The sequence below is a fragment of the Hylaeus volcanicus genome, chromosome 5 (genome assembly GCF_026283585.1).
Source record: "Hylaeus volcanicus isolate JK05 chromosome 5, UHH_iyHylVolc1.0_haploid, whole genome shotgun sequence".
Classification (NCBI taxonomy): domain Eukaryota; kingdom Metazoa; phylum Arthropoda; class Insecta; order Hymenoptera; family Colletidae; genus Hylaeus; species Hylaeus volcanicus.
In genome coordinates, this window is record NC_071980.1 from 10,006,042 (window position 1) to 10,021,112 (window position 15,071).

General features: G+C 41.5%; 1 protein-coding gene across 5 annotated transcripts in view; it reads right to left on the reverse strand.

Annotated features, from left to right (window-relative positions):
• The window catches only part of LOC128876098 (filamin-A), a 36,100-nt gene extending 22,082 nt beyond the window's left edge, over positions 1–14,018 (reverse strand). For 2 of the 5 annotated variants that reach the window (XR_008456947.1, XM_054122190.1), the window contains exons 1-11: positions 13,642–14,018; positions 8,245–8,660; positions 4,185–4,309; positions 3,911–4,041; positions 3,535–3,748; positions 3,343–3,460; positions 3,061–3,248; positions 2,761–2,916; positions 2,136–2,277; positions 1,845–2,050; positions 225–1,746 (exon numbers count right to left, since the gene is read on the reverse strand). Coding sequence is in view for 3 of the 5 variants with exons in the window: in XM_054122190.1 (XP_053978165.1) it covers positions 225–1,746; positions 1,845–2,050; positions 2,136–2,277; positions 2,761–2,916; positions 3,061–3,248; positions 3,343–3,460; positions 3,535–3,748; positions 3,911–4,041; positions 4,185–4,309; positions 8,245–8,611 (3,169 nt within the window). In the remaining 2 variants the exon portion in view is untranslated. The remainder of the gene's footprint in view (positions 1–224; positions 1,747–1,844; positions 2,051–2,135; positions 2,278–2,760; positions 2,917–3,060; positions 3,249–3,342; positions 3,461–3,534; positions 3,749–3,910; positions 4,042–4,184; positions 4,310–8,244; positions 8,661–13,641) is intronic. The other 3 variants (XR_008456946.1, XM_054122188.1, XM_054122187.1) reach the window with 3 other exon arrangements.
• Between the last annotated feature and the right edge of the window lie 1,053 nt (positions 14,019–15,071).

Sequence of the window (15,071 nt, forward strand, 5' to 3'; positions counted from 1 at the left end):
CCTCTGCGACTATTCTGCGTCTCTACATGAATATGAGTCATAATTGTTGAATCACCTCCCGCATAAAAACTATCCTATTGTTTATAACAGACAACAGTCATACGGAGTATGCGCTTCACACAGCGGAATGAATTTTATGTTTAATTATAGAAATACAGGTTTTTCTTGGTTAACTAAAATACGCAATATTTTCTGGCGCGGCATTATTAAACGAGTGAACTCACCAGAAACGCTGACGGTAACTCTACTGGAATCTACGCTTGGATCTATAGCGAAGGTGGTCGGCCTGTGGATCGGTAACATTTCAAGCGCACTTCCGCTGGCGAGGCCAGAATTCTTTTCTTGCGTCGACGAGTAAACGGAAACCCCATTATTGAGATATCGATCGTTTACGCCGTCGGTGGTGTCCGCGCTCTTATAGTAATTGTTATTTTTATTTTTAAGGATTCCGTGCGTTTGCACGCGAGCGTTGTGATTGTCGCTGTTGTACTTTTGGGACGTGTTGTAGTCGGGACTGGAGACTTTCTGGGTGGACGTGAAGTTCGTGGAGCTGGTTTTCGTGTGCGACACGTTCCTCGTATTGTAGCTTTGAGTATTTTTGTAATTGTTATTTAAGTAACTTTGGTTGTTCGGATTCTCGGCGGTAGGAGAATTGTTGGTTAAATTGGCGAGGGACTCCAAGCTGCCGTAAGAGAGTAAAGACTTCGTTTTCTCTATGGCGTCCCAGGAGTCTCGTCTGGACGTACCGCCGACCATCGACGACACTCTGACGTTGCTGCTGGTATCCACGGCTCCGTTTTCCGTGGAACCCCTCCTATTGAAGCTACTATCTCTGTCGTTGTTTCTAGGACTGAAACTCCTATTGACAGGACTTTGAGTCGCGCTACGATACGCCATCGGGCTGCGATTAGGCGACCGGGATCTCTTCAGCGACCCGGAATTGTAGATGTCTCGAGACTCCTTGATAATCGGTGAACACCTCGTCCCGTGAGCTGTGGGACTCGGATTCGGCGAACGGGATATGTTCATTGTGCTCGACGTGTAAATATCCTTCGACTCCTTTACGAGGCTAGGACTCTGCACGGTCGGGGACCTCGATTGATTGTACGCGCTGGTTGAATAAATTTCTTTAGTTTCTTTGATCATGGACGGACTGTGCACGTTTCTCGAAACTGGACTGTGACTCTGATTCGGCGACAGGGTTCGATTGAACGAGGTCGACGCGTGGTATGTCGAGCTGGAGTTCTCCATCGAATAATTACTCGACGTTTTGTAAGCCGTGGTGGTCTGACCCACGGGAGAGTAATCGCGAACGTGTTGAATAGGGCTAGAGGACGACTTGTACGCCGAGGAAGAATAGACCTTCTGAACGGGACTGGATCGATCGGCTCCGATCGAAACGTTCAAGCCGTTCATTCGTCTTTCCAGCGAGGACAATTTCGACCTCTCGAGGCTGGACGTTGAATCCTTTGACCTTCTCGATCCCTTCTGAGTTCCAACGCGAATCGAAAACGGAGAGCCTCGAACGTCCGAGCCGTTAAAGTACACGTACACTCTGTACTTGCCGGCATCGGACGGAACGAACGAGACTCGATATTGCATGTGCCCGAAATTTTCCATTCGGAAGGGCACGGACTGTTTGTCGTGTACCAAATCTATTATTACATCGCCGAGGCCTCCGGTTCCTGTTGCGTCGACGATGAACGAGAACGGTTGTCCGGGCATGGCGCCTTCTGTGTCCAGCAGCTGCAAATATTCGTTTAGATATGATATCTAGACGTACGGTTCGCGCCAAAAATAAGCCACATTTTATTTAAGTAAAATCGATCAGTTAGTTCAACTACCTTTATCCCATTAGGGTCGAATACGAAACACGTGAACGGTCCGCCTTGTATATGATTTCCTTTATGAGTTATCGCGATGCTCCACTCCCCTGTCTCGTCAGGTTGAAAGGTTGCAGTATGCACGCCATCGTTCTCTTTGACAGGGCACGATAAAGATCTCCCAGTCGGGGACCATGCGGTGACGTCAATGCCATCATGACTAGTTCCTGAAACGTGATTATTTTACACACGGATCGCGAGTAGAAATATATATATAAGTAGTAGTATAAAAGATTCCCGATTAATATTTACCGTAACTGTTGACTAGAACCTCGACGATAGATCCTATAGCGCACGGATCCATCCCGGGAGATTTAATTTTGGTCAGAGGAGGTAATACTCTGAAGTGGTACGGGCATCCATCCACCAATTCTCCGTCGTTGTACACCATTAACTGTTAAATACAGGGAAAATGAATGTTATTATTAACACTTTGCACTCGAGAGGTGACTCTCGAGGTTTCTTTAGGTTTAATTTCTTTGGAACTCGAAATGTCAATAACATGATTGTCGTTGAGGCAAAAACCTGATTCTCAACTCTCAAATTAAGAATCTCATTTTCGCAGTTAATCTAAGCTTAGCATTCGTGACAATGGAATGTTAAGAAAGCATCTCGAGTTGCTAATAGATACCAGAAAAAAGGCCCTGAGGGCAAAGGGTTAACACTTTATTTACCGGGCTATTTAGAAACAGTATTTAATTCAAAAAAGAATTAGGTCACATACTAGGTCCATCGAAAGCCAAGTCTGTTTCCAAAAACTAAACATTGTAAGTAGACAACCTATAAGCCTATAAATAGGCTCCCGGTAAATAAAACGTCAATTTATATTCTTTTAGATGCAAGATCATAAAGAATATCGCTCCTGCATGATACAAACCTTATGCATTCCGACTTCCGTGGGTACAAACGTTCCCTTTCCATGAACCCCGTTCCAAGTAAGCCTACACTCGGTCCGTCCGCTGGGACTTACCACTTCGCCGCGCACTTCCCTCATATTTACTTCTTTGGTAAGCATTTCCAGCTTGAAATGCGCCTACAGACACGAATAAGGCATAATTGAACACCGCTGCCCATTGTCCCCCTTTGTTTTGTTTCTCAACGCAACGACGATTGAGAAACGGTCTAGGATACTTCGTACAATCGACGAGCAAATTTTTAAGCCCGCAATTATACTAACCGGTTGTTGCACTCTAGCGGAAGTGCTGTCTATGTGGACAACAATTTGTTTGCTCGCTTGAGGGCGAGGCTTCACCCACTGAAAGTACGCCGCGTACGCCATCACGCCCAAATGTTCCACGTTCTGGTCAGCCATGTCTTTCGCCTTGAGAATAGGTTCCACGCCTAGTTTCTTGCCACCGTCGATACCTTGGGAAAAATATAAAAGCAACCATTACGTCACGCGCGACAAACCCATAGAAATGACGTCGTTATTCTCAAAACGGATCGCGTGGCTATTTACCCATTTGAATATTGTGCTCCCATGCGGATGGATCGGTATTGATTTTATCGTAAGGCAGAGCGGGTCCGCCCAAATTCCTCACGATCCCGCACAACACTGTCCCGTCGTTCCAATCGGTCTGCAAGAATCGTTTCCATCTGAGAAAAATCCTCGTGGTACTATCGTCTCGATGCCAACCGGTGGTACACTCACCGTGAAATTTTGCACGGAATGATGAGGTAATTGCGAGTTGACCCATCGTAACGTTGCGTGGAAACCTGGCGAGCCCTCCTTCATGAAGTACGATAAGTAGGTCATTCCCGATAGTTCGTCCAAATATGGTGACGCAAGGTACTCTGGTTCCAATACCATGGGTATGTCGAATTCGCGCTTCGAGATCTCCATCGCTTTTCGGCAATTGTACACGCTGCGAACGGAAGGTCAGTTAATTACTTCTTTCGGTGAGAATGTTCGGCAAGAATGTTTAAAGATATCTACAGGGTGCTCCTTACGAAACTGTCTTTTTTTGTTTTAGGAATTAAATGGTACAGGGAGCCTAATTTATATTAAATCGATTTCTCGATTATACCTATCGCTGGAATCAAGTTGGCGCCAGTGACTGAATAGACCCGGTTGGCAATAATCGAGCAACGCGCTCAAGTACACGCCGGAGTTCCAGTCCGTCGTGAAATTGTTCACCCTGCATTCCGGCAAGACTGCCTGTAAAAGAACAGACAAAGTAATGAATAAGATATTTATTTTACTTGTTAAAAGATATATTCAGCTCGGGAGCGTGTTATATCCCTCCACCGATATTACGCTCGCGATGCTGCAAGGTTAGCCGTGCAATTACGTATACTGACCTTGAGCCATGCGAGCATGAGTTTCCTTGGCGGGAACTTGGACTTGCCTATTTGGTATCTTACAATGAGCGACCATATCAGACCAAGGATCAGTTTCAGATTTCCATTGACGATGTCCACGTTACCTGTGGAAACAAATTCGAACGATATTAATTTACGGTACAACGAAGACGATTAGTTATAATAGCGTCGATAAGCATTCGTATGGTAGCTGACCTAAATTTCCACGCAATTTTTACGTGGGAAAGAATTACGTGAGAAACTCACTCGAGCAATGATGCTTAGGAAAAAAAAGATTCATTCGCAGATGGTTTGAAATGTTTTACCTAGCATTTAGCTATCGAGCACCAAAGTCCTATTTAGAGGACACTGGGGATAACATTTTTCTACTGGTATTCAAATTCATGTACTTTATGTGCATAAAGGAATGTATATGCTGTAAGAGGACAAGTATTTTTTCTAAATTTTATAATTCAGTTCATGACAGCCTTTATGAAATGAAGTACATTAAGTACATATGTAAGAAGTATTCATATAGCAACTCATTCAAAACAGGTGGTTCCTATATGAATACTTATTATACTGACTGTATATGTCGAAGGAGAACAAGTATCTTTTCTAAATTTTACAATTCAGTTCATGACACCCTTTATGAAATTAAGTACATTAAGTACATGCGAATCAATTCATGGACTTTATGTGTATAAAAGAATTAGTCAGTGTAAGAAGTATTTGCACAGCACCCCATTCAAAACAGATGGTTCTTATACGAATACTTATTACACTGGCTGGATATGTCGAAGGAGAACAAGTATTTTTCTAAATCTTACAATTCAGTTCTTGACACCCTTTATGAAATTAAATACATTAAGTACATACGAATCAATTCATGGACTTTATGTGTATAAAAGAATTAGTCAGTGTAAGAAGTATTTGCACAGCAACCCATTCAAAACAGATGGTTCTTATACGAATACTTATTACACTGGCTGGATATGTCGAAGGAGAACAAGTATTTTTCTAAATCTTACAATTGAGTCCACGACACCCTTTATGAAATTAACTACATTAAGTACATGCGAATCAATTTATGCACTTTATGTGTATAAGAGGATGTATATATCGTAAGAGACCAAGTATTTTTCTAAATCTTACAATTGAGTCCACGACACCCTTTATGAAATTAACTACATTAAGTACATGCGAAGCAATTTACTTGCACTTTATGTGTATAAGAGAACGTATATGTCATAAAAGAACAAATACTTTTTCTAAATCTTACAATGAGCGTGAATTCTGTTCACGACACCGTTTGTGAAATAAACTACACTTTGAAATTCTATAACCCTCGTTCTCTAAAAAGAATGAACGCTACTGTAAGCAGATCATTTTTCCCCTATAATTTTCTTTTTTCTCCACTGCTCTAGCGTATCGGGGAGGGTCGGTTGTTACAGTAGCGACCAATAAAAATCGTTACACTTGAACTTCTCCGACGATTTCATTTAATGTACTCCCGTTAATGCGGAATTAACGCATTTCTGCTCTCCGTTCAAGGTTCCTTTCGATGCGCCAGACGCGTAAATGCACGGAGGGCCTTATCGTCGATGCATCGGTTTGGCGCTCGCTGGTTGGAAATGAAATTAGTCGGCAGCTACACGAGTATAATCGTAATGGGGCTCAACAGCCTCGTAGGCGCCGATAGAGCGCAAGAAAGGCAACGACCTCGAGGTACGATTTGCAAGCCGTGACGTAACAACTATGGTTTTTATAATGAGAGATAACTGAAACGCGTACTCGAACTAAATACAATACACTTACTGCGACGTTACGCCTTCATCGGGTATGAGATATATCCGAACGAAAGAAAGAACGACGAAAAAAGAACATTTGTAAATTTAATCGGACTCTATAGACAACGAGGCGAGCTAATAACAGGTCTTCATTGTTACGAGCTTCTATGCATTATGGAATTAAATATAGAGCGAGGAACAAAGAAAATTACCGTGTGTACGTCTCGTTACGAACCTTACAACTGAGAAAGTCATCCGCGTTTATCTACATTCAAAACATTCCTCTGACTCTCCCCCTCCCCCACCCCCAAAAGGTTCTTCCTATAACTTGTTGGTTACAAGTTACATCCTCTAATTTGGTAAACAACGGTAGCGTAACCTATACGGTTTTAACCGACGCTCAGCTGTATACTTTACGCTCGCGCGACATACTTGACCATAATAAACAAAGCACCTAGCAATCCTAGCATACAGGTTATCTGCGAGTCGATTATCGAGAAGGCGTTACGAATAACATTGTGAAACATAACGGCAACGACGTAACAATCGGTGAAGTCATTCGAGGAGCCCTGTGTGTAATTGTTATTACGTAGATTTTATGCATTTATGGTACACGAACAAACGTGTTAAACATACTAAAAAAATAGTGCACTTATTGAAAGTCGAAATAGGAATATTATTATTATTGATTGTAAAATATATTCAACATACATTACGTATATTTTTGATAGTTTCATAGGAGTTTCACTGTTATTGTAAATGATAAATTATTGGGCACAGGGCCGGCCATATGGGGGGGGGGGGCGCGATTGAGGGTGCCCAACATGATCAAGAATTAAAGAAACTCAAGAAACTATGTACTCTTGCGCATTGAACGAGTTATTTCTAAATGTATTAACTGTATTAAAACTTCTCTTTACGTTGTCAGTTACTACAGCAAGTGCTGAGCGTTCTTTCAGCAAATTAAAATTAATAAAGAATTATCTTCGGTCAAGCATGTGTGCAGAACGTTTAAATGGACTTGCTATATTAAGCATCGAAAAAGAAATTGCAAAGAATTGTAATTTTTCTGAAGTAATTAATATATTACCAAAAACGAAATTATTATTATTATACGTTATTAATAATGCATTAGTTGCATTAGTAACATATGTTTGTATTTTTTTGTTTACTTTAGAAAAAATTTAGGCCCGCAAATGGTTTCTTGCACCCAGGCCCCTTTATAGAGAACGCCGGCCCTGTAAATGCATAAAATCCGCGGAAAAGCAATTACACACCTGCGAATACGACTAAACCTGATCGACATATCCTCTCGAACAAGGAAACATTCGCCGCCGTCAGTCTTTCGTCATCAACGACTCAAAAAGGGAGCGACTACGGTTACAATCAAATGTTTCAGAGTTGCGATTACGATTACAATCATAATTGCAAATTTTCTGCGATTACGATCGTATTTTCAGGTGTTTTCAGACACAGAAATTTTGTACCTGAAAACCGACTTCAGATTCCCGTTCCTCATCCCAAAAAACTTAGAAAACCATGCTTTCGTCAAAATCAAAAATTTTAAAATGTTACCCTATCTAGGCTCTAGCCTATTGACACGAATTATTTCAACTGAACATTTTTAATTTTTAATTTTTAATTTTGACGAAAGCATGGTTTTCTAGGTCTTTTTGGGGGCGAGGAACACGAATGTGAGGAACACTGTAGTCGGTATTGAGGCAAAAAATTTCTATGTCCGAAAACACCTGAAAATACGATCGTAATCGCAGAAAAATTTGCAATTATGATTGTAATCGTAATCGCAACTCTGAAACATTTGATTGTAACCGTAGTCGCTCCCTTTTTGAGTTTGTGATTTAGATTGTAATCGTTTTATGCATTTACAGGGCCGGCCTTCTCTATAAAGGGGCCTGGATGCAAGAAACCATTTGGGCCCCTAAATTTTTTCTAAAGTAAACAGAAAAATACAAACACTAACATATATTACTAATGCTTCGTGGTTGCATGGGAATCTCGTACGTTACGTCGACGATTGGAAGTGGCTCTAGTGCCATTTCTTCTGCTTGATATTTAAAAAGATAACCTAGGTATGCTCTTCTATTTTTAGAAGAGACGTTTATGGCGCCTCCCATGGGCGTGGTTTATACACTCTCCTACCGCGCGTGCAATAGTGCAGTCAAACTATTCCTATTAAACCTATATACTATATTTAATTAACTTAAAACGCAATTTCCTCTTTTATAAACATGATCGAACGTTCGACTCACCGATATTTACGAGTTTTACGCCGTCAGCCTCGATGGCCTGCAGGGCCGTGGAAACGTTCTCCAGATGATGATGCTGATTGGCCGGCCTGGGGTTCCATCGAGGCAGACGTCGTTTGGTGAGGACTTCGACGAGAGCGCAGAGTCGCGTGCCATCTCTAAAGTCCTCCGATAGATCGATCACGGGACCATCGGCGACGTCCGCAGCTTTCAAATGCTCATTTACCCAGTTTCTGAACGTATTCGCCTGTATTTCCACCCAGAGGTCCTCGTGGCCCTTGATGGGCATCCCTTTCGCAGCCGTGCCCTCCGCGGAACGGGCCACCAGGCCCACCAGTTGCTCCGGTCGTAATTGCTCGGTCAATTCCATTTTCGCTTCTTTTTTTTTTTAATTACAACAGTCGTGATACAGCTTCATGCTACAATCGAACGTTTTTAGACGCGAAATTATACAACTGACGATATTCGACAAAAGATATTCGACTAATACTCGAGAAGGCAGGGCCGGCGGAAGGCAGGTTCAGCGCGTTCGCCGGAACCCGACCTCGCGTTTTAAAAGGCGCCGCGGTCTACGAAAATTACTGAATTAAATGTTACCGATTTTGATTAACTTTTTACAGACTGATGATACCATTAACAAATGAAAGCAATTTTTGCTGAGATGCAAGACATTTTCTTAGTAGCGATGATTAAATCGAAAGGAGCGACAAAAATCATCAAAGTACAGGGTGTCCCAAAAATGTTGTAACACCTTGAAAGGGGTGGTTCAGGAGGCGATTTCAAACGACTTTTTCCTTAGCAAAAATGTTCTCCGAGGTTTCGTTAAGGAGATATTAACGGAAAACATCGACCAATCAGAGCGCGCGTATACCGTTGGAGCGGCCGCGGTAGCAAAGGCTACGCGCTAAACGGTCGCGCTCATACGCTACCGCGAGCGCTCCATCGGCATACTCGCGCTCCGATTGGTCAGTGTTTTCCGTTAATATCTACTCAACGAAGCCTCGGACAACATTTTCGCTAAGGAAAAAGTTGCTTCAAATCACCTCCCGAACCACCCCTTTCGAGGTGTTACAACATTTTTGGGACACCCTGTATAGCATTTGTAAATAAATAATTCCTGGCTGTAAAATTTTAAGTATAGGATTTAAATGTGAATTCAGGCCTTGCAAAATTTTTGAACCCGGCCCCGCAAAAGATCACGCCGGCCCTGCGAGAAGGTTACACCGAGAAAGGGATCGCTACCAGACTGGCTTAATTTCATTAGAACTCGAAGTGTTGTCGATAAAATAATTGTCGAAGGGGTAAGGATTATTCTGATTTTCAAATCAATTAGAATTCGAATTAGAAATTCTCGTCTTCGAAGTCAAGCTAAGGTTAGCATTTCTGGCAATAGAATGCTAAGAAAGCATTCGACTCGAGTTGCTGGTAGATAGTATCTACTAGATACCAGTAAAAAAGGCCTCGAGTGCAAAGGGTTAAGAGCCACCGATCCATAAAGACAATTCAACGCGAACCCTGGGGTCAAGTGGTCTGATAAATTGATCCTCGGCGTGAGCTATGTTCTTATTTAAAAACGAATTAAGCTACAATGCCAGACGTAATTGCTGCCGCGGGTGCACAAGAATCTTGTGTCTTTCTGAGACGAGAATACTTATGGTTGCGAAATAAATCTACAGAATTTATTTTCCTAATACGCTAGATTCCTATTGCCGTACTCTATAATCTGAAACTCTTTAGCGAAAACGACGAATTACGCATAGAAAGATGGAAATTTTAGGCGGAGCTGGTGGCCGCCATTTTGAAAGAGAGGCAACGAAAGAAAGAAAGAGAGATCCGAGAGTTCCCGGTGCGCCAGACACGCTAGCGCAACGAAAGTTTCTTATTTTCGACTTTTTACAAGTGAAAATTGTACTGGCGCACTCGTGTTATTTTTCTAAGCAAAATGATACCAAACACGACATAATTTAGTGCGTGTTTGCGTATTTTACCAAAAGAAACAAATCATTACATTTTTAAAATAAACAAATGAATTTCTTCGAATAATTACAAACGAATGAGTTAAAAAGAAGAAAACCAGCTCGTCGAAAATGAAATTATTTGTATTATAGGGAAGACCTCCACCCCCCCCCCCCCCCCCACCACCACCTCCACTCAAATTTCTCAAATTCATTGAAATTCTCCCGTGGCGCAAAATTTCCTCGCTACGGCACCGTACGTGTCGGATGTACACGGAAACGGTGTCTGAAACCTCTCGATTCTCTTGGATTCTCTCCTAGTTAATCGCAATACTCTCGTTGCTCGCGAAGATTAGTTTGTTAAAAAAAATTCCACACGGTGAAAGTGTCTACGCGAACCCGGACACCTGTGCCTTGCGCGTCCCCTTCTGGTGCATCATACGTTTCGCATCCTTTAAGATGGAAATCTAGCGCTTCGCCGTTTACATTCGACTTCATTAAATCCTGTACAGTTACGAACCCGGAGAAAGGGAGGAAGAAAGCGTAGAAATTACGCTTCGAGTCAGCTAAGCTTTTCTAATGTTTCAAGAAAATCGAGGAAACTTCCGCGAGAAGAAAGAGAAGCGAAAATATTAAAAAGCGGTCGAAATTGGTCGAAATTCGATGCGAGCAATAGTTGCAGTTCGACTATTCCTATTAAACGTACAGCGGGTGTAGAAAGTATTCGTACACTGATCAATTTCCAAAAAAACTATGTGAAATTAGAATTTATTAACTTATTTTTTATAAACAATGATATTCCACATATTCTCGGAAATCTCTAGAATAAATAGTTTACAAAACAAAATAGGTATTTATCCAAGTTGCGAAATTAACAAGAAAAAAAAACAATTAATCGATAGAAATATCGAAGCAATAAGTATTCGTACAACTGTTTAATTTTTTTAATTTCATTAAAAAAAAAAAAAAGAAATTTACATTAATTTACAAGTATATAATACTTCCTTCGTGGGATTTCCTTTTTGATATTATAATTATTGCAACTCTACTAAGCGTTAAATTGACTAAATTATTAGTTATTCGAAGTAGGATCTTCTTCAATTCCTCTATCAGAGCCATTTTTAAGAGTACTTTCCTGGAAATTTGATGTTGTCTAATTCGTATAATAATAATTCATATAACATAATAAACTAATGTGTTTACGTTACAAACTCTACTGTAAATGGTTCGTCATAAGAATCGCACAAATACTTATTGCTTCTATACTTTTACCCACTTTTCGCATTTCTTTGTTAATTTCACAAATTATATTAACTAGTAAATGTTGTTTGGCCGATATCTATCTTAGAGACTTCCGAGAATATGTAAAATATTATTGATTATAAAAAAAGAAGTTAAGAAACTACAATTTTACGCAAAAGTTTTTTTGGGAAATTGATCGGTGTACGAATACATTATACACCCACTGTATATACTATTGGGTTGTCCGGAAAGTCCATGTAGATTTTTAATAGGTGGTACAGGCCTGAATATATCGATGTGGTTGAAAACAAATAACATGCATACATCCCTTAAAAGGTGGAAAGGCTGTGGAACAACATGGCACCTATGTAATTCAATAAATATATGTATATTAAAATTCAAACGTGTTTTTGAATTTTTCTTAGAAATTGGCACGAACTTTCTGGACAACTTAATATATTTAATTAGCTTGAGACGCAATTTCCTCTTCTATAAACATGATCGAACACGTTCGACTCACCGGATTTGATCGCGAGCGAATCCAGAGATGGATAGACTTTTATTCGAACGACGGACGAATCGAAAACACAGCAGTGTTAAATTGCAGAGATGGGCAAAACCTTAGGCTTCAAATAAATCTGAAGTTTAATGATGTGTTTGTCTCGTTTCTTTGGAAAATGTTCGAAAGAGACAAACACATCGACGAACTTTAGATTTATTCGAAGCCTAGAGTTCTGCTCATTACTGTTAAATTGTAAAAGCCTGTCGATAAATGCGTAAATACAGTCGATATACTATTTCTAATACATAAAACGATCCTAGTTAAACTATTAATTTCATCCAGCCGCGAACTATACAGGGTGGTCCACTTAAGTAAGGCCACCTAAATATCTCCTCTAATTTTGTGGGGGTACAAAAAAATATTTTGTTTGCTATTTGAATGGTTTGAAAAAATCATTCTATTGCAAAAGATTTCTGTTTTCTAGGGTAATTTTTTTCGGAGTTTACAAGATGCGATAAAAAAAATTATACATTTATACGCAAGAAAACATCGATAATCTTTTAAACTCCGAAAAAAATTACCCTAGAAAAAAGAAATCTTTTGCAATACAATGATTTTTTCAAACCATTCAAATAGCAAACAAAATATTTTTTTGTACCCCCACAAAATTAGAGGAGATATTTAAGTGGCCTTACTTAGGTGGACCACCCTGTATACTATCAACGTTTATTCATACGAATTATTTCCCTTGGAAATCCGGACACCTATTTCTCCCAATTTTGGTTTCGGACTCCGTGTACATTTACGTGACATCCACTCCACGTGCCTAAAGGTATAGCTACGCCGCGCACCGTCGCGCTATGACATCACTGTTGTCACAAAACCTCGTCCAACCGGCGAAGCTTGCGCAAGTGCGTAAAAATTTTCTGCCGGACGAGAGCAAACTTTGCCGGACGATTATCGCCCTCCTATAGATCGCGATCGCGATTTTATCGTTCCACGACGCGTCGTCGATGCAACAAAACCAATAACCGATGTTATCTCGACGATTCACGGATGTACGTCGTCGCGAACAGATTTCAAAGGTGAAACTTACCGAACGCCACGCTCGGAACGTCGTATGGTGTAACTTATGACTTATGACATTCGGAACGATCCTTGTCGTTCGGACTGTCGCGATAAACAAGACGATTAGAATCGTTCGCGAATCGAGCATGAATAAAACGAACGACGACGCGACGAGAATCTATGGCGAAAACGCGTCTAACTATTCCTCTAATACGAAGAAAACACTTCGAGAACGTTTCGCGGAAAACTTCGATAAAGCACTGATAGATGCCGGCGTGTAGACACTGGCACGCGCGAAATTTTCTTTCGCTTGCACTTTCACTCCATTTTTTCAACGATCAACCGTTCGACTCTTCGTCGGCGTACCGACGCCTCTGGAGCGCCATCGGATATTACCGTAATCAATCTTATCGAACGATTTAATAAGAAGCTAATCATAAATCGGTTGAATTTCTTTACGATGATAAAATGTTCGTTTTTGGAAGGAAAGTCGCGACGAGAGATGTCGAGGATCGTCGTCGTCGATTGGTCAATGGTCGACGAATTAGCCAATCGGAATTCTCGTCGAAAGGGCGCGATTTGGGGTGGATTTGTTCGAAGAATGAGGAAAAGAGAGGTATTTTAAAAACTCACGTCGGACGACACGAGGACGTACGACTCGGTCGCGTATAAATGCATCGAATGCGAACTATCTTGTAACGTGCACTCGCGCGATCGTCGATGTAAGAATGTTCGGCATGTGAACTGATATTTACGTCGGTCGTTCTCTCTCGAGGAGCTTCTCGAACAAGGAATCCTTCTCTTACTTCTCGGAGTTGACGCGATTTCCCTTTCGATAGAGCCCGATTTTCACTCGTCTACGAAGCCAGAGCACTTTGGTGTTGCGGCGAGCTATGCGAGAAACGCCATTTTTGGACGTCACAGGTTTCCGATTCCGAATCGCGTCGTTGTCGACGATCGTCGTTCGAAGTACGTGAGCTCACTGAACCGACATGAAAAATTCCCCTTCTTCGCGCTATGCTAGCAGGCCCGTGCCTTGGACACCTGTGTGAGTAGGGGCCGGTCGGGTTTACATATGAATGGAAGGGGTAAGTGCGTACATGAGAGACGCGTGGTGTCGTGGTGTGTGTGTCTCTCTAGTTCCGCTGATAGGTGGAGCCACAATACAAACAAATGGGGCGGCATCTAGCAGCGCACCGTGGAAACTACTCCACGACCAGTGATCTTCGACAATACATACATGTACTGCTCAAGCTATAGTGTAGTCCGTAACCAACATCTCCCATGCCAAAGTTACGAGTAAGCAGTTGTGCGCAAGCGCTACAGTCAATGGGCGATAGCAGTGGGGAAAGGCGCGAATTGAAATTTTGGACGGTTTGCCGAACTACTCTTTGAGTATATAGAAATGTATATAGAAATGTATATTGAGTATATGTCTATATAGTCAAAGGAACTACTCTTCGACCATTGGTCAAAGCTGCAGTCAGCCTGTCATCGAGATGGAATTTATGCTATAGTTCTCGAATTTGACGCATGCACATTAGCGTCAAGTCTCACTTTTGGTATGAAGATGGTTACGCTTTGCTCAGTGTTGTTCAGTGTATAAAGAGTAGGCTTGACCAGTCCATGTATATATGGTCGAAGCCAGTGATGGACATTCGTGGGATTTTTCGATGAATTCCTTTCTGCGCATGCGTAAACTGACGTCACAGCTACATGTCGTCTGCTACCATGCATGTATCCGAACCGCCAGAGGAGGTGCATTTAAGGGGCCTGTGCAATTTTCCCGCGTTTTTAACGGACAAATTAAGTACAAGAGTGTGAGTGTTCGTGAGTGTAATATTAGGGAAAATTAAAAAAAAGTGGATAATGAACCGCAGCTGTCCACGTCAGGAATCATCGAGGACAAGAAGAGGACATTATATTTTGTTCCTTACTGGGATCCAATGGTACCCTAAATTCTAAGTAAGTGTATACAGCAGTGAGGACTCCAACGCTCGCTCCAATGCGCATGATCAGCAAAAATCCCACGAATGTCCATCACTGTCTACACAACAAACTTG